The sequence below is a fragment of the Vicugna pacos genome, chromosome 2, assembly GCF_048564905.1.
Source record: "Vicugna pacos chromosome 2, VicPac4, whole genome shotgun sequence".
Classification (NCBI taxonomy): domain Eukaryota; kingdom Metazoa; phylum Chordata; class Mammalia; order Artiodactyla; family Camelidae; genus Vicugna; species Vicugna pacos.
In genome coordinates this window covers 44925924-44945465 of record NC_132988.1, presented here as the reverse complement: position 1 = coordinate 44945465, position 19542 = coordinate 44925924, and the positions used below count along the sequence as shown (strand labels likewise).

The 19542-nt window shown below is 36.6% G+C and overlaps 1 protein-coding gene across 2 annotated transcripts in view; it reads right to left on the bottom strand.

Moving 5' to 3' along the window:
* COL25A1 (collagen type XXV alpha 1 chain) overlaps nt 1-19542 on the bottom strand; it is a 409478-nt gene that overhangs the window by 35878 nt on the left and 354058 nt on the right. The window contains exons 20-24 of one of the 2 annotated variants that reach the window (XM_072972767.1): nt 12804-12866; nt 8876-8944; nt 8026-8070; nt 6436-6480; nt 5421-5498 (exon numbers count right to left, since the gene is read on the bottom strand). In XM_072972767.1, the coding sequence (XP_072828868.1) occupies nt 5421-5498; nt 6436-6480; nt 8026-8070; nt 8876-8944; nt 12804-12866 (300 nt within the window). The remainder of the gene's footprint in view (nt 1-5420; nt 5499-6435; nt 6481-8025; nt 8071-8875; nt 8945-12803; nt 12867-19542) is intronic. The other variant, XM_072972769.1, reaches the window with a different exon arrangement.

Below are 19542 nucleotides of genomic sequence, written 5' to 3'. Positions count from 1 at the left end.
ACAATGCATTTATGCATGTATACAGATGGTTCATGTTTGTATTCTGCAATAAAATCAGCCACAGTCATTAGAGCTTCAGAGAAAACAGGGTACGAAAAAACAACCAGTGCTTCTAAGATAAAAGGCAAAATGGTCACAAACTGGGGGCAAGAATAGTTAAAAAACCAAGGCCCAGAGTTTTATACCATCGTATCTATGTAACAGAAGACCCCACTTACTTTCCTTAAGGATTCACCTAGAGTAAGAGTTGAATTTATGGTTAAGAGAAGGTTACTTCTTTGCTCCTATATGGGTAGATGAGTCATTTAAAAAAGGCTATTAGAACTGTAGTGTGCACTTAAGAATTTATTAAGGGGGTAGATCTCATGTTAAATGTCCTTAACACAATAAAAAATAAACATTAAAAAGCCTATTAGAAAACTATAGAGTAGAAATAATTTCTTTATTATTGCCTTCCAATTACATATTACATTTTTAACTAGAAAGCAAAATCATAAAACCTTAGAAAGGGAAGGGGTTTAAAATTCGAACTCTCAAAGATTTTCCACCCTGAGCCATATGTGATTCATTTTCTACCTAAATACAAAACTAGTTTGTCTTTTCTAAAATTTAAGCGTAGCAACATTTTTATAATGAATTGCATAAATAAAAGAATATTATTATTGGTAACTGAACTATCTAACAGAGGGAGTTTAAATAATCTTGTTAGATAAGCATACTTGTGAGATCTGAAGTTTACACAGGGCAAGTTTCACACTGTTAATAGAAGAACAAATGACAGAAAACTAAGCTAACTTCTCAGGAACATAGTTTTTACTGCTATCCTGAAGAACCAGTGTGCAGACACTCAGAGACACCCTAAAGATGTTGGCTCATTCAGGATTTCTTGTATCTGGTTCCTCTACATAAACTCAGCAGGATTCTCTGTTGAACTTCAGTTATGATTTGAAAACCAGAATTTTTGGTAGTGATGGAGAAAGACACGTCATTCTCCACTGAGGGGTAATGTGAAATGGGAAGTAGGAGTTAGAGCAACTGCAAATTGTTGAGGGCTAGCAGGCTGCTTTGTGATTTTTTTTCTCTGAGATGCTTATGTGAATCTCTTTAGAATTAAAGGTTATTTTCTTTCACTTCTCATAATGATGCAAGCTTAAAATCACCCATGATTTACACTAGAGAACAGGTTTAGTTTATATGTTGTTGAGAAATTTTAAAAGCTTGAGTTAGGAAATGAAAATGTTTTAGTGCTAATTGTGGAAATGAAACCACCTTAAATAAAAAGCAAAATAAACGACTTACAACAATTGTTCATGTAAATACACACATACCTCAGAGATATTGTGGGTTAGGGTTCCAAAACATCATAATAAAGTGAATATTTTAATAAAGTGAGTCACAGAAATTGTTGGTTTCCCAGTGCATATAAAAGTTATGTTTAAACTATAGTCTACTAAGTGCAATAGCATTATGTCTAAAAAAAGTACATACCTTAATTAAAAAATACTTTACTGCTCAAGGACATATTGTACAACAGAGGGACTATAACCAATATTTTACAGTAACTATAAATGGAGTAAACCTTTAAAAAGTGTAAGTCACTACATTGCACACCTGTAACTTATATAATACTGCACATCAACTATACTTCAATAAAAAATACTTTATTGCTAAAAAATGCTAACCATCATCTGAGCCTTCACAGAGTCATAATCTGTTTGCAATAGTAACATCAAAGATCACTGATCACAGATCACCATAAGAAATGTAATAAAAGTTAACAAGTTTGAAATATTGTGAGAATTACCAAAATGTGACTCAGAGACATGAAGTGAGCAAATGCTGTTGGAAAAATGGGACCAACAGACTTGCTAGGTGCATGGTTACCATAAACTTTCAATTTGTTAAAAAAAACACATTATCTTCTAAGTGCAATAAAGTGAAGCACAATGAAAGGAGATATGCCCGTAACAATTTTCAATAGTGTTATCAGTGAAATTTTATGTTTTTAATGTGATATTTTTATAACTGTAATATACTCTTATTTATCTAACTACCCCAGATTCTGTTGCAGATTTTTTTTTTTTTTTTAAGAGGAGGCAGTAGTGAAATAAAATCAGCAAAACTGTGAATATCCATCACTGGTTAGAGAGTTAGGAGAACAAATGTCTATTACTTCCTCTCAATCTAGTGGCTATTTTGCTTAATTTATTTTGTTAGGGACTCTTAATCCCCTAGACAACTATGTTGGGAAAACAAATAGTTTTGATGTGGAAAAATTACTATAGGTATTTATTTATTTATTTATTTATTTATTTATTTATTTATTTATTTATCTATAAGCTATTTATAAGCACAACATATAGTTGCCTAAGCAACCTTATAAGAATAAATCTTTAGGTTGAGATATAAACATAAACTAGTTGACGGTTATGGATACTGACTAGTTTACACTCATACAGAACTTGAGGTGAAAAAAGAAACTGAGCACATCTATCCTTTCATATCAAGATGTAAATGTGAGATTTTTTTTTTTAAAGGTCAGTGTGCTTAGGCACATCAACAAAGAGAATTCAGAAGTTCCTAAAAAATAACCCTAAGCATAATATTAGTTTATGGACTCTTAGAAAAAAATCTGTTCCAAAAACATCCTCATTTTACAGATCAGGTCAATGAAGTATAGATACATTAAGTGATATCCCCCAAATGACTCAGCTAGTTATTAGCAGAGGGGGAATCAAAACAGATTTTGGTTTTAGACTGAGAGTAGCTTGCTTCATGCCAGGCTTTTTTCATGCAAATGATGCTTTAAAACCCTTCCACAACTTCTCCAGAATGGCCATGGCCCATAACATTGGGGCAAAGCTCGGAAGGCAAGAGAGTGGATGCCTCTTAAAGGTGGTAGTAAGAGCTATGGTGCCAATGGAAGCAGTTTAAGGGAAATTTACAATATTGCTAATGAAGTTAAAAAAAAAGTCCCTATACTTTTTAAGTAAGAACTTTGACAACATCGTAGGTAAACAAAACTTCTTGTTCTTTCTCTTTTTCTTTACACACACAGTTATCAACTTGTGGAGAAAGGGAACAACTTAGAAAACTGGTTCTAGAACTTGACAATAGCCCAGAGGCTACTGCTTGTGTCTAAACAAACTATACTGAGGAGTAGTAACTCAAGCTGTTGACTGAACATACTGCCCACGCAACGTTTCTCCAAGCAGTAAGCATGCTTTGCTTTGTGCTTTACCAGAAGAAAAGAGAAAGAAAAGAACAGAAAAATAGGCTAAGCTGAAAACAGATTCTGTAAAAACTACTTAATAAATGCTTTACTAGTTAAAAATGATAGTTGTAACAAAGAACCCATAGAACTGTAGATCTACCATCATTAGATAATGGTAGTGAAATCATATGGATGGAAAAAAACATTCAAACAAGTGCAAAATGGAAAATATTTAAAACAACTAATATAGCTTTCAAGCAAAGAAATGAATTGTGCATATGAACTAAGTATACTCACTAACTCAACCAGTAACAGTTTAATTACTATTTAGATGTCCAGACCTAGGTGGGGCACATTGGAGGATGCAAATAAGCATAAGACATGTTTCCTGTCAACAAGTAATTTACACTTTGGTAAGGGGCAACATTGAAGTAAATTATGGGATTTAAGAATAATTAAATGTTAAACTATTGGGCCCTGACTGCTAATTGTTTAAAAGGATTAAGAACAGGAGCTCATCTGGGTGGCAGCAGGGGATTGCTGGATGGGATTTAGACGGATAAAAGAAAGAAAGAAAAAGGATGAACCAGGAAAAAAAAAAGGGAGGATTTTTATGAATATGATAAATATATTATAGAGAAATAAAAAAATTCTATTCAGGAAAGGCAGGATTATAGGGCCTTGAAAATCAGATGGAGAAGTTTGGTCTCAATAGGGTAGGCAAAGGGGTCACTTAGGTTTCTGAACAGATTAGAGTCATCAGAAATAGTGATAGTTTAGGAAAATTAGCCATGAGTGATATACTGGATAGATGAGAGGAGTAAGGAGGCACTGGGGGTAGAGGAAATGTTTAAGGGCTTATTGCAACATTAGACCTGAAATTATCAGGATGCGGACCTAGTTGGGAATGGAAAGAAGGAGGCAACCTTGACAGATACTTCAAAAAAGGCAACAGTAGCTTCAGTGAGATACAATGGATGAAGGACTAAGAATAGTTTAAAAATGACTCTGAAGTTTCCACCATGAGAAATCAGAAAACTTATGGTATGATTAGCTGGTGAATTAGGAAAGGGAGTCATTTGGTAGGTGGGAAAGGTAACCAGTAAATTGTGTGTACTGGTGGAAGTTGACAAGGCAGTCTTGCACCCACAGCGGAAATATTCCTGGACAGGTAGCGTGTCTGCAGATCAGGCCTGGAGATGATAGACTTGCAAGCCTTAACACGAGAGAACACAGAGGGAGTGACTGTACCAAGAAAAGACTTGAGGATACTCCAAATTAGGGAACGGGCAGAGAAACTGGAAATACGAAAACAGAGTGAATCCGTCAAAGAAGAAAACTGGAACATGAGAGTAGAGGGTACGAAAAACCAGAAAGACAGACTTTCAGAAGGAAAGTGGTTAGTACAAACGTCACATAAAACTCAGGAGTGAGGAGTACAGTGGGCTTGACCTAGATGTTTATTGCTGACCTCTGTAAGAGAAATTTCAACAAAATGATGATATAGGCTAGAACATAAGGATCTAAGTATGAAAAGGATGATGAGGAAGCAAAGGTGATGAGGACAAGCCACACAGTCTATGTGTTTTTACTTAACGCAAGAAAAAGCACTGAATGGCAGCAGTCGTAAGAAGCACTTACAGAGGGTTTATTATGTGCCAGGCACTGTCTAACACACAGTATGTATTTAGACATTTATTCCTCATAGCAGCCCTATGTGTGTTTTGAGGCAGATACTGCTGTTGTCCTCATTTTCAGATGAAAAAACTGAGGCACAGTGAACTAAATAACTTGCCCTAGCTCATGCACTTAGTAAGCAAGAGATTTGAACCCAGGCAGCTCCAAGTCCAGAGCCACGGGGCTCTAAATGGCTTTGCTAGGCTCACTTTTTAAGCAAAGAGACAAAGATTGGCAAAACCAATACAAGATTTAAACCAGAAAAGACTAAAGAATAACCTGAAGGTAGAGGGGAAAGAAAAGAAAAGATTGTAAAATGCCAAGAAATTAAGAGGATAAACTGGGGCAGGGAGAAGATGGGTTAAGGAGTTCAGGGAGAAGGTGTGCTTTGAGCAGTGGAGTGCCTTTGATCTGAGGTGGGGGGACGAAGCTGATATTAACACACACTACATGGGTCTCATCAGCTTCATTGTCTCTGTGTGTGTGTGTGTGTGTGTGGCTGGCGGTGGCGGAGGGGGCGGTCACTTGCCTGCAAGGCTTCGTGGAGGTTGCCATTGTAGTCTATGATCTCGGTGGCTCCCTGATCCCCCTTTTGACCAGGTGGACCCTATGAAAAAATCAACCAAGGGAAAATCATAGGGGTTAGATTAGGAAATATAAGGGACTGAGGCAAAAACAGAAATAGCAACATGCAGCTCTCTCTGACCATCAACTCTCAACTAATTCCCAACAGCTCCCAACTGCTTTTTAGAATAAGTAATCGTGTTCAGAGTTTGTCCTTATTTCAAAGGAGGCAAACTGCTTCTAACTTCCTATCTGTGGAAATTAAAGATATTAAATTGGATTAAAAAAAAGATGGTTCAATCTTGAAAACTACTTTCTGAGAATTATAATATGTAGGCTAACCTGATTTGACTTGTAAGATTTTGTTGGCTTTACCCATATTTATTAAAGCAACCCCTACCCACTTTCTCCCCATCTACAGCTCACAGAGGGCTTCCTCATTCTTCAAGAAGACAGAACACTGCATTGTAGGAAATGCTTGGCTTTCCCAACAGTAACAGAGTTCCATCACAACTGAACCAAGTAGAGAACAAATATTTTCAAGATGTCTACCTTACTCAGTAGCTCTGCCACTGAATTTCCATTAGTCTTGTCCTGATTCCCTGACTGTGTTTTTAAAAGGCTGAAAATGTGGGCTATTGCTTTCTTTATAATTGGGTGAACTGAAAAGTGGAAAGTTCTATTAGGTGGATGGCTGTGGGCCTGCTATTGCTCATTTACCAGGGGGGAAATAGATATAAAGAGTTCTCCAGACCTTCTTCTTATGAAGCTTATCTCATGTGTCAGAATCTACACACTCTTTGCTGTTGGTGACTACAGTGAAAAATAAGAAGAGGGGAGTATCAGGAATAATCACAGAAGTCCACCTCCAGTGCTATTATTGGGTACTATTACTGCGAGTGCCTTGTGAAAATCCACATAGGTACATACTTAAAATCTAGGCTTGTTGGAGGTGAAAAGCATAGATGAGACACACTCACCCTTGGTCCCAGGGCTCCAGAGTCCCCTTTGTCGCCACGATCACCCTTTCCCCAGTGAAAAGAGAATAAATCTAATTAGCAGTGGGGCCAACAGTCTAGAAACATCTTAAATCTAAGGATGCATTCAATGGCATACAAGCAACACCTTTAATATAAACTTCCGAAGTGGAAGATAACAACCAGAAGTACAATAACCACTGACATGGCAAATGCTTCTTTAAGATGCACCTTAAAGTAAATTAAATTTCCCCCTTCAGATGACAGAGTATCTTGAAACAACAATATATATGGTAATTCGCTTACCAGGGATCTTCAAAAGCAAAACAAGTAGTTTCTATGACACCCAAAGTAAGCTTTTACCTCTTAGATTGAGCCTTCTTCTTATCTTTATATGAAGAGATTTGGGGCAAAGGGTCAAGAGTCAACAATTAATTGGGTTCTCTGAGAAGGAAAATGTAGGTAATCGGGACAGGGAAGAAATAGAGAGATCAATGGAGAGCTCATTCTAAGGAGACTTAGGAGGGAAAGGTCACCATTTGGCCTCCCCCTGATGATGAGCATCTAAGGAAAAGTTCCCTGCAGGTACCGACCTCTTAGCCCTCAGGAAGCGCTGAAGTGGACAGCAGCTACACGGACCAGGTTGGCAGGGCTGAAGGTCAAGAGCAGGGCAAACTCAGCTCTCTCTTTTTTTTCAATGCAGTATGAAGAGTCTCTAAATTTCCATTTATGGTGCTATTGCTCCCCACCCCGACCCCTGGAAAGACACCAGGAATCGTCTAAGCCTCAAACTGCACATGCATCTCTCTGAGAACACTCAAAATGTTCAGAAGTCTAAACAGGAATTTTGGAGAAGAGATTTGAAACTGTGTAGATTTTGAAGGTTCTTTGAAATAGCCTGAAATTTATAGAGCCCTTTTCCTAAATAGAGTACAAATCATTTTTATACGTCTTTCTAAATATTCCTATAAACTGGATAAGGACCAATGAAGATAAGCAGGAGACGGGATTATAATTTTTTCCATCCACATTATGCTAATAACACTGACCCTAATAATTAAATTTGCTGTGAATGGGGAGTTAATAATTTCTGCTCTCAGTTTTCTCCACTTTTCCATATTATTAGCTAAAAGCATCTTAAATAACATGCTTCTGCTAGTAGTATATATATTATTATAGGTACTATAGAGAGCACAATAAAGGAGAGAATTTAAATTGGTGGTGAAATTTTAATGCACCTGACTTTAAAGCAAAGCATAATTTGAACATTTATCACAAGGATAGCCAGGGAATAAAAAATAAGATTATACTATTCATAAATTAAATATTTAATTTTTTCTGAATTAGCTACTCTTATGAAACAGGAAATACAATTTCTCTTAAAGAATGGTCTGAAGCACAAGGACACAAAAACAAACAGATGAAATAAACAAACTGATTGTTTGGAGATATGGAGATATCATCATAGGGACGAAAGGACTGCAATTCCAGCGCGTGAGAGTTTAATCTAAAACATGATTCTCTGCAGAAGAGGCAGAGAACACAGCTCTTGAAGGCCTCCTGTTACATTAAAATGGTTACCCAGTTACTGACCTTTGACCCCTTTGGGCCTCTAGTTCCTGATTCACCTTGTTTCCCCTATTATAGAAGAACACAAAGATGAAAAAGAGAAAATGACAGAGGGAGATAAGAACAGAAAAAAGAAATTAGCAGTGACTCAGAATAGTGAAGAAAAATGGAAACACTTTAACTGCCTCAATATATGGCTGTATATAATGTAGGCTGTTGTAACATTAAACGTAAGTATTACCACCATGTCATTAGTTCATTCCCTGGTCCCTCCACCAAACTCCATTCTGTTATAAGTCTGAAGACTGTCCACCCATCAGTGGATGGGAAGAGTTCTGCAAATAATTCTCATTAGTCTCAACGGTGTTTGCATAAATTTCCTTTACATCAAAGAGTAAATCATCTCCTGCGTCTCTAGGATGAGTTACTAAAATAAAGTGTTACCATATTAGTTTGCAGGATGTTTAGAGGAATAAATTAAACAGTCAAATAAATCCTTAGTGCTCATATTTTCAAGGTGTTACACACCATCAAGTTACCATGGAAACGAACACAGCATGTATCCACATTTTCCTCGGTAGGTTTTAATATACACTGAGTGGTAACGTGTTAATGTGTCAGTACCTCCCTCTTTACAGTGAGATGTGTTATTAAATTTGCTGCCTGGATGGAAGAGAGTAAACTGGAAAAGCTGAATTGTAAAATCCCTTTTAGAAAAGAAACCAATTAGTGGGCATTTCAACAAATTATTTGTGATTTTGGCTGTTTTAATACCCGTTGAGTAATTTTATTTTAGTTTCATGTTCCGAAGAAAGTAAAAGTAAGCACACTTCCAAACCGAAGAATGTTGTTTTTCAATGTAAGAATCACTGACCTTTGGTCCTGGGGCTCCAGGATCCCCTCGATCCCCTCTTCCAGGAGGCCCTGCCTCTCCACGTTCACCCTGTCACAAATTGCAAAATAGGTCAATGGCAACTCCCCTCCCTGCCAGGCTGGTCCCTGTAGATAAATGAGTGAGCTGAATAAAATCAATGAAAGCAGAAAGTTACCATATATCCACCATGTTCTCAACATCGCATTAATCTCAATAGGGATCATCTCATTGAATAATCAAAACAATTATTCAATGTTTGTATTTTCATTTCCATTTTATAGACAAGGAAATGGTTTGGTAAATGCCTGTCAGATATCTATGTTCTGGTAAACAGAAAGACCTTTAAAGAGAATTGATAAAGGACAGGAATGGACATAGTTCTCAGTTAGCAGCCCCCTTTTTAAGATCTATCAAGAAGAAGCATGGTGAGATGACTAAGTGCCAGGCTTGTAATTTCACATCCTGGCTTTAATCTTGTTACTTACAAGTTCCTTGTTTTGGGGAAAGTTAATTAAGTTCTGAAAGCCTCAGTTTCCTCTATAAAAATGGAGAAGATTACAGTACCAATTTCATAACTTAGAAATGAAGAGTGCTCAGTGTGGTACAAGACACTTAGGTGTTAAAGCTTTTACTGTTTTTATAGCTCTGGGAAGGAAGATCACGGTCATTGCCCTCAAGGAGCTAGTGATCTAGTTAGACAGATAAGATCCTCATGAACAAAACCGTTAGGAATTAAGGTGTAATGTAAGGCCATATGTGAGAGAAGAGGAAACCCCGTAGGGTTTTCAACGGTTCATACTGAATTCTGGTTGGTCACGTCCTGAAGGATGGGTAGGGTGTATTTTATAATTACTACTGTTTATGGCTGTGTTATTTATTGATGAGTGCAGGAACTGAACAAAACACTTCAATTATCCTATTTAATCCTCAGGACAAATGAGAATGGTGTTAATATCCATAGTCTACAGATAAGGAAACTGAAGCGCAGGGAGGTTAAGTAACTTTCCCAAAGACTTTAAAGTAGGAGAGCTGTAATTTAGAACTGATTGCACTCAGTTTTCAATTTTTGCATAAATGTTTTTGTCTGCAAATTTTCTGCTCATCTCTTATTTTCTTAGGATAAGTTCCTAGTTGGAAAATGGCTGTGTCAAAAGTATAAACATTTGAAAAGCTTGCCAAAGCATCCTCCAGAAAGACCGTTTTGCACTCCCTGAACATAGAGTAGTGTCCAGCTTCCTGCATCATGGGTAGAATTTCAATAATCAAACCAGTTTTGATTTCAGACTGATGATGGCATGTTTACTGATAAGGGAGGCATCCTCCTCATTGAAGGGCTGATTCATCTTGGAAAGGAAAAGAAAACAGGATTGGGTCTGTGGTGGGTGATGTAGGGTTTTCAATCCCAAGATCTTTATCTGTATCATGCCCACTCTGGGAAGCCTTTGTGCTTTTGCAGAGGAGGTGGGATAGGTTAGTGCCAGGATTAAAGAAGACTCAGTAGGCTTCTTGGCATGATCCAAAAGGGCGTGGGAATTGGAGAGGCTGGGAGAAAGGCGAGGGACTTGGCTGGATGCAGGTGACGGAAAAGATGCTCCAGGAGGGACTTTCCAGGGGTTAGAGACTGAAGCACTTCTGCTGGTATATGGAATTTTTATTTAAAATATAGATACCATGTTTGGTGTTTCTCTTAATATTTTACAGAAGAATTCTAAAATGGTAACTATAATCTTGTTTTAGGGAAAAATGAAAACCTTAGAAAGTCACTTCTCTGTAGTAATTACCACAGGAGTGGAGTCAATAAATATTTACCTAGAAATCATTTATTAAACCACGCCCCTAATTAGTTGCTTATTACCTTATGGAATTACATTATTTATTTATTTTTTTCTTTTCTTTCTCCCCTTTCTCACACATACTGCAATGTAAGCTTCAGTAGAGACTGGTTTTCTTGCAGTTACTCTCCATTCTCAAATACCAGAAAAATGTCTAGCAAAAAATGTGTGGAATTAATGAATAAACAATATTATTCAAAGTATTCTTAATTATTTGTAATAAAGTCCTATTTCTTTAGACAGATGTAGGTTCTCCCCAGGCACTGAAATAGATGCTGAGAATACAGCAGTGCATAAAATAGATTTTTAAATGCCATTAAACCATTTTCTTCATTGTGATCTCTCTTCACTGTGTTGGTGGTGAGACATACAGTTAGTTTATTTTTTAAATCTGAATTTAGTGGTACAAATTCAGACTGCCTATACAACTGGAAAAAGACTAGTATTCGGCTGAAAGAGATTTTTAATAGTCATGATTTTTCCGTTATGATACCGTATTCATGATAGATAAGTAATTCAGCTGAAAATTAACTTCAAAATATTGTTAAGTGGATTTCTTATTCACATGCCTTCTTATGGAAATGCAAGACAGTTACAGCACAGTCTTTACTCTCATTGGAGGTTCGGAGTAGTACCTCTTATAAAAGTATCTGGTCTGTAAAATCAGGTCAGGTTCTTGAAGAACAGTAATTAATGTTGATTTTATGGCTCTACATTTGGATTTTTTTTTTTGACACGAAATAGTTTAAAATAAGTGAGCTAAAGAAAAGATATGTAGGGATGAACTCCGCTCTCCACGGTCTGCATTTCTTCTATTTTTCTCTTGTTTAGCAAACAACATGCCACAAACATTTAGAGATCATGTGCATGCCTGGCCCTCTCTGGCACTGACCAGGTTTCCCATTTCCTTGTACTTACTCACCACGTTGCCTTTCTTTCTCTACCTGGCTCTGAGTCTGTAAGCCTATATAAATACAACAATTCTGATGGAGACACAGAATGCTCATTATTCTCTTGTTCTTTCTTTTTTTAATTCCAGAAAGTGCATTTCTTGCTTAAATCTGTTCAGGCCAAAACAGGCATTCCTCATATTTTGTTAATAAGCTTGTCAGCTCATTATGTGAAAAAGAAATTGCTTGAGAAAACAGCAATTTTGCATACGTTTGACCAAGTTTCAGTCCCCCTTAGGCCACACATAGTTTCCATTTACTAGGATTAGAGCTGTTTTCTTGTGACCAGCGGAAATGAGGACTTCTCTTCAGAACAGACCATGAACATTTTTCTCTAGCTCTTGGAAATCATCCTGGCTTATTTCTGGTGAATGTAATGCACACTGAGGCAAAGACTGCTATGGTTTAAAAGTAAAAGAATGTAGTTTGATCTAATTTTGCTCCTTCTTTGATTCATGAGTCTGTCATGAAAAAAGTTCCATCGTCAGAGCTGTACGTTTTTATGTCTTATTGGGTAGATAAAAAGGGAACTACGGGTCTGACTGTATCCGCAGCAACATTTTTTTTTTTTTTATATGGCGGCATATAGATTTTGCTTTTAGGGTCCTCTCTCAGGTTGCCAAGGAGAAGATCATGAGATGGTTTTCATTATAGAACCTTTCTGTAGACGTTATTCAGGATAGATCCTTTTGGGAGGAAGCACTTAGGAATTTATATGATATCAGTACTTGCCTTTGAAATCTAGGGGTTGATGGGGGAATAGTAATAATGTTTGATTTACACGTATGTCTTAAAATCGGTAATGAGGAACAGGAGTTAATGAGTTCCACCTCTCCTCCTCAAAATTCCCTCGCTTTTCCATATGGCCAGGAGACTAAATAGCACTCTATTGATTTAGGTGCAATTTGGGGACAACTGGAGCAATGAGTGTATTCTACCATACTGTTTTCTTGTCTAAGGCTTTCTGGAGTTAACTTCCTGTTACTCTATTTAATTTAGATTCCCATTTTAAATGTTAGTGATGAGTGGTAAGCTGCTTTAGTTCTCCACTAGGCAAAAATATCTGGTCACATAAATAACACAATGAACTAAAATTATATGACAAAAAATTTCAGAAGGAAAGGCAGGGGAAAAGACTGTCTTTACCTTTGTTCCTGGTAATCCTGGTAAGCCTGGTTCTCCTTGAGGACCAATGAAACCTGGTTCTCCCTTGAGAAAAATGAGCATATAAGATCATTATTTATTTGACAGTAAATATTTAAAGTTAAACTGATTTCCTTTTCTTGGGATTTTACTTCTTTGATTATATACAGCTTTCTTGCTGAGACCTAGCTACTGACTATAAAATGAATCCGAATTGGTTTTGATGAGTGAACATACTTTGAACAAAGCTTTGGAGAAGCTTCAGAAAGCAAAAGTGACAAAGAAATCAGATAAAAGTCTTTACAATTTCCTTTCTCATCTGTTGTCCAATGCTTCTTAATTTTAAGAATTAAGATCCCTTATATTTGGCTGGATGTGGTAGGTAGCCTCTAAGAAGGGTCTCAATGATCCCACCTCCTGGTATGCATGCCCTTGCATAACCCCTCTGCTTGAGTGGGCGCTGGATTTACCACCTCACCTCTAGTGAACAGAATGTGGCAGAAGTAATGGGATATCACTTCTGAGACTAAGTTATAAAAAGACTGTGGCGTCCATCTTGGGGAAGATGCTCCAGCCCAGTAGACTCTTCAGATGAGATCACAGCCATGGCTGATAGCTTGACTGCCTTATCATGGGACATACTGAGCCAGAGGCACCCAGCTGAGCCATGCTCAAATTCTTGTTCCTCCAAAACTGTGAGAGAATTGTTTTAAGCCACTGTAGTTTGGGGGTTATAGGGTGGGCAGCAATAGATAACCGGATGTGGCTGGGGAAGAGATTCAGGAATGCTCAGTACAGAAGGAAAAATACCTCTCCTTGCCATACTTCCAAAATCTCTTTTCTAAAGGAAACCCAGTTGTGGTAGAATAAAAAATATATTTGGTCTTGTTCCTGGTTCCTAAAACCCTTGGAATTTCCTAGTAATAAGAGTAATAGGAGCATCTTTTGTTATTCATAACAAGTCCCTTTCAAACATGCCTGAGTTTATGCTAATGGGGTGATTCTTGATGGGCCCTTAGACAGCTTCAGAATGGCAGGCTGTAGGAAGAAGGTTGAAACTTCCAGCCTTTTCCCTCCTCTTATCATCTCCAGAGAAGGGAAAGGGACTGGAAAGTGAGTTTAATCACCAATGGCCAATGATTTAATCAATTGTGCCTACTTAATGGAACCTCCACGAACCCCTTAACCAACTAGGATTGGAGAGCTACTGAACTGGTGAACACATCCACGTGCTGGTGGGATGGTGCACCTCAACTCCATGGGGACAGAGGCTTCTGCGCTCTGAACTCTTTTGACTTCACCCTATGTACCTCTTCATTTGGCTGTTCATCTTTATTTTTTTCTAATAAACTGTAATCGTAAGTATGGCATTGTCTTAAGTTCTGTGAGTCATTGCAGCAAATTATCAAACTTGAGTTGGGGTGGGAGTGGCTGTGAGTACCCTGGAATTTGTAGACAAGTCAGATGGAAGTGCAGGTAAAGGGTAGGAGTGAGGTTAAGGCCTGAACCCTTAAACTGGTGGAATCCGATGGTAACCCTGAGTAGTTGGTGTCACAGTAGGACTGAATTGTAGGACATGCAGTTGGAGTCAGAGAATTAGAGTTGGAGAACTGGTGTTGGAAAAGACACCATGTATTCAGTGTTAAAAAACATCTGAGACCAGTGTTCAAATATAAACTATAAAGTTTTATTTTCTTCTTAACTATGTGGGCTCTACTGTAAAAGTCTTAGCTTCCTGAAATCTATAATGAAGTTTTAAAACAAAATAAAACAAAACGTAACGGCTCTGTTCCCATATGTCTTGGGGTTTGTTTGTTTACTTGTTTTCCACTATTGGATTATTTCTGGAGCAGTTGCTAATGTTGTTTGATACATTTGATTTTTTTCTAAGGTAGCTATATTTCAACATTTCTTTTTTTGGAGCTGAGCAGAAAGATACAGAGGGGATATTTAATAAGTGGTAGAATGTCATCAAACATTTTTGAAATAAGTGAGTTTTAAAAATATGCTGTATAAAACCCTGGGTATTTGGTAGGGAATGAAAGGATTTCAGCACCACCAAATGTATCCTATTGATAAATAACTCAAATGGATTTATCTCTAGCTCTGATGCTCATGGTACTGGTTTAAGAAAAAAAAAGTGTAGGGGAACTAATGCTTTAGGTTTATTGTTTGTGAAATTTTTATAATTCTATTCTATCTGTCTCTGTAATCTTCCACATAACGAGGAAAATCAAACAAATAATTTCAGATGGCTCTCTTAATGGTCTAAAAGGAAAACCAAGCACATTCAGAAAAATCTATGATGGCCATTCTACTTCTTGTAAAAAAATTTCAACTCGTTATTTTAAGCAACAACAGAAAAAAATAAGAAATGTATTTATTTACAAATAAGATAGTTCTTCCAAGAAAATTGATATATACAAATACATAGTCCCTCTCCACCCACAAGAAAAAAGCTATATTAAAGTCAATGTGTATCATCAGTAATGACTTACTGTCATGAAAATATAATGCAAGTTAATAGGCTGAAAGTTTACAAGTAGACAAGACTCTTGCATATCTTCAAGTAGAAACAAAATGATTTCATTGTTAGCAAAGCAAATAGAAGCACCATTAAAGCATACTAATAAAAGAAAGAAAAAAGAGTAAATGTTGCAAAAAATGTATTTCTTATTCAGGTTAGTGTTTAGTTTATAAAAAGATGAAGCATGCAGTTTCATAATTCACAAATAAATAAATAAGGCTTTGTGATCTTAGTGGCTAGACAAAAGTGTTTTTTTCTTCCTTTTTCAAAACAGAATATATAGTAAGTTCTCCTGAGTTAAATGTAATTTCCTTTGAACAGAATGTTTGGGGTGAAAATTTTTATTTCAAAAGACAAAATTAGCAATGCATTGGACACAATAATTTTAGCACTATTAATACTGGCTAATTCTAAAGGTTTTGGGTGTGATTAGCTATGCCTTATCATGCCACTTTAAGAAAGAATCTACCATCTCCATACATTCATTTCTTATTTCAGTTTTTTTCAAGGAGGAAAATAGCATACTTCACTTTAGGATCACAGTTTTATGTTTATTTAATTCCAGGGCTCTCAATTACTTTAGAGACACTGTCTCCATCCTGTCTATATTTTGGCAGGATGTGGAGGAAATAATCATTGCTCTTTTCTGTCTCAGGGTTGAAAGACAATTATTAAAATAAATAAGGCATAAATATGTCTTCTCATGGTCTAGAGCTGGATGGGCTGTTTCTTACCTTCCTAGGCTTATACCTAGGAAGAGGTTCTCAGGGTGCCTTTCCACTTATCCTAGTTAGTGTACAGAGGAGGAAAACTTCATTGATATAATTTCAGATTCCACATTGTACCTAATCTTTCAGTTAAAATTACCACTTGCAGAGATTAGGGTAGTATCAAAAAAAGACTATCCACAATTTTATGAAAAGGTTATTAAAATAATCTTCCCTTGCCCATTTACATATCCATAGGAGGCTAGTTTTCTTTATATACTTCAACCAAAACAACAGACTGCAATAGATTGAATGCAGAAGCAGATATGAGAGTCCATCTGCTCTCTATTAAGCCAGACATTGGAGACACTTGAAAAAAAAAAAAAGAAAACTGTCACTCTTTCTGCTAATTTTTAAATTTGTTTTATAAAATTCAGTTATATTTCATAAAAACATTATTTAATTAACATATAATGGGTTGTTTAAATTTCTCTGTCTTAATTTCTACCACAGAAATATCAACAGATATAAACTATATAAATGAAAGCTCTTTCAATCTCAATCCTAATTTTTAAGTGTGTAAAAGGGTTTTGAGTCAAAAATCTTTGAGAACTGTTGGTACAAAAGTACAGAATTGAATTAAAGCTTGACTTTGCAAGCTGGAATCTTGAGGTGCCAAATAATGGAAGATTCTGGTGTCATTAAGGAGTGGCTTAGTCATGACTTATTAGACAATAATGCAAGCAAAGCACTCAGTGCCATCTCGAGAACAAAATCAGTGAATAAGTATTGTTATTACTGTTGCTCTTACCTTATAGGCTCAAAAATGCTAGCTATCATCATCATCATCATCATCATCATCATCATCATCAGTAGTAATATTACATCTCTGCAGCTAATTAGTGGTGTCCATGGCAACTCCTTAATTCTTTACAACCTGAATGGAGCTATACTCAATACCCCTTCAACTCCTTTCAAGAAGTAACTCTAAATTTTCTCATGTGAATATATCATCATTTTATGAGACAATATCCATCTGCCAGAGCATTTAGGATTGCAAAATCAAAAGTGTGTAAAGTAGAGAAATGACAGGTTTACTAAGAATGAGTTTTCTTCCTGTAAGAAAGGGAAAGGAGAAAATGATCATACCTATTAAATTTCCCTAAATAAATGTAATCCTTAAAAAGAGTCCTGCCTCTTTGACAAGGACTGATGTAGAGTTCAAGGGTCCTAGAATCTCCTAAAATGTCTAGGAGAAACCTATGACCACCTATAGTTCTAGAAATACTTTAATGTGATTAAAAGAAAATAAGCAAGTGATTATTCTACTTTAGTCACAATTCTAGTTAACCAGGCTAGAGGAAAGAGACTGAGTCAAAGGAAAGTAGGGGGAGGCAGCTGAAATATGATTCAGACACAAGGCACTTCTAGGAAATCATCTTTGAAGTAATCAGACTATACAAAAATGAGGTTACATAACTTTTCAGGACAATAAACTGGAGGAGTAACTGTACTGGACTGTACGATACTTCTCAAAGCTGTTTTTACATATCTAATCTTATTTAATCAATGGGAAATAGGAGATGGCTAAATTGGAAATTATTCACATGTATTGCTTGAATAGACAAGGTAGGGGAGAGATGCAATAGAGGAAATTGGGACGATGATGGAGTTAAGCTCTTATGATACTTTCAATTAAAACAGTTTAAATCTAGCGTTTTATTCTTTTTCTTTTTTACAAGGCCATTACTTGAATTAGAGAACCCAATTATAATTTCAGTGAGCCACTGTAGGAATAACATGGGAACGTAAGGCAGAGATCTTTGAAAAAGGCAGATGCTGCCGGTCATAATCGGGGCATATGGATTTACACAGGTAAACAGCAAGTGAAATAGCTGTACCGCTGAAGCGAAAACAATAAAATACGACCTTTTCTGAAAACAACATTAATCTTTTCAGTTTATGATGTGTCAGTGCTTTTTTAAAAAATGACAAACAAAAAATGTCTACGAAAAATGCAGGAAAGACAGAGGCTTTAAACATTGGTTTGTCACGAACACCAGGGCACCCATGAATAGCACAAAAGTAAGGTGAGAGCACTGATTACTTCAGAGCCACTTTAATGCTTTTCTCTTTTCTATATATATATTTCTCTCATTTCATATAAATATGTGTGTATGTGTGTGTGTGTGTATATATATATATATATATATATTCTAAATTTTCCTTCATCTCTCTACCTATTCACTCACTATCTCAAGGGAGATAGCATTGTAGGTTTTTACTTTTGTTATCGTTGAGGAAAACACTACAAAGCAGTTGGGATTCCATTTATAGTGAAGGCAACCAACTGACAGAGTTAAAATGTCATTGCCTTCAAAGGTCAGGCTTCCACATAGGAAGAGAAAAAAGTAAAAAGAAGGAAGAGAAGGAAGAGGAGAAGGAACCATGGAGGGATGCAGGGAGGGGCAGAGAGAAAGACAAGAGAGGAGAGAGGAAGAGCTGAGAGGAACAGCATCTTAAGGTGTTCTGTGCCTCCGCCATGATCATAACAATTCAATCCAGGATAATCTGCTATTTTTGTTGTTGTTTTGTTTTCACTTGTCCTGGGAATGTCCAATGAGATCTACCCTTGTGACAAACAGAAAAATATATACAAGGTAATACCTAACTCTTAAAATAAATTCAGGGCTATGATTTAAACAGAACCTGGAAATAGAAGACATACAACTCTATTTATCAGAATCTTTAATACAATTCAAAATTTTGATTGCTGAAACACAACTCATGGCTGGCACCAAATTCTGCTACCCAGACCACACGCCTACCAGTGATTAAATGGTTGTCAGAGAAATAGAAATCTCAGCTCTGTTAATGCTACGGTAATACGGCATTAATGCAGTCTCAAATTTCAAAATGAAAAAAATTAGTTTAACTTTCTGGTCTTGTCTTAGATATCGCACTTGATTTCTTCCCGAGTTGTTTTATGAGTTTTGTCCTCTGCTTATTCTTAACAGTAATTAATTAGCTCACCACCAATGAATTCAAAAACTAGGTCTCAATACCAAGATTGTAACATGTTTTCCTTTGTTGAGCTGGTGGAAAAGGTGAATTATAGAGTGGCTGTGGTTTTGGCAACTAAACTGGGATTCAAGTTGGGCAGAAGAAATACACAGGATAAAGCACAATTAGGTAGGCCTGGTAATAAACTGCCGGCAGCAGCAGCCTGTGAACATCCGACACAGGCTGCTAATTTGAATGAAAGCTTTAAATAGCCAGGGCACTGAAAGGGGGACAACCAAGTCTACGAAGAATAGCTATAGCTGAAATCAAAGGCGTGTCTGTATATGACCCACTTTGGAGGGCCTAATGGCCTCACGCTGATCTTTCCAACTATAGCTAAGCACTTTGGGAGCCACAACTTTGATCTTGTAGTGTGAAGCTCAGTGAAAATAAGTCACAGTAGCTAATACAGGCTACATTTGAAAAATTATCCTTTTTTTTTTAA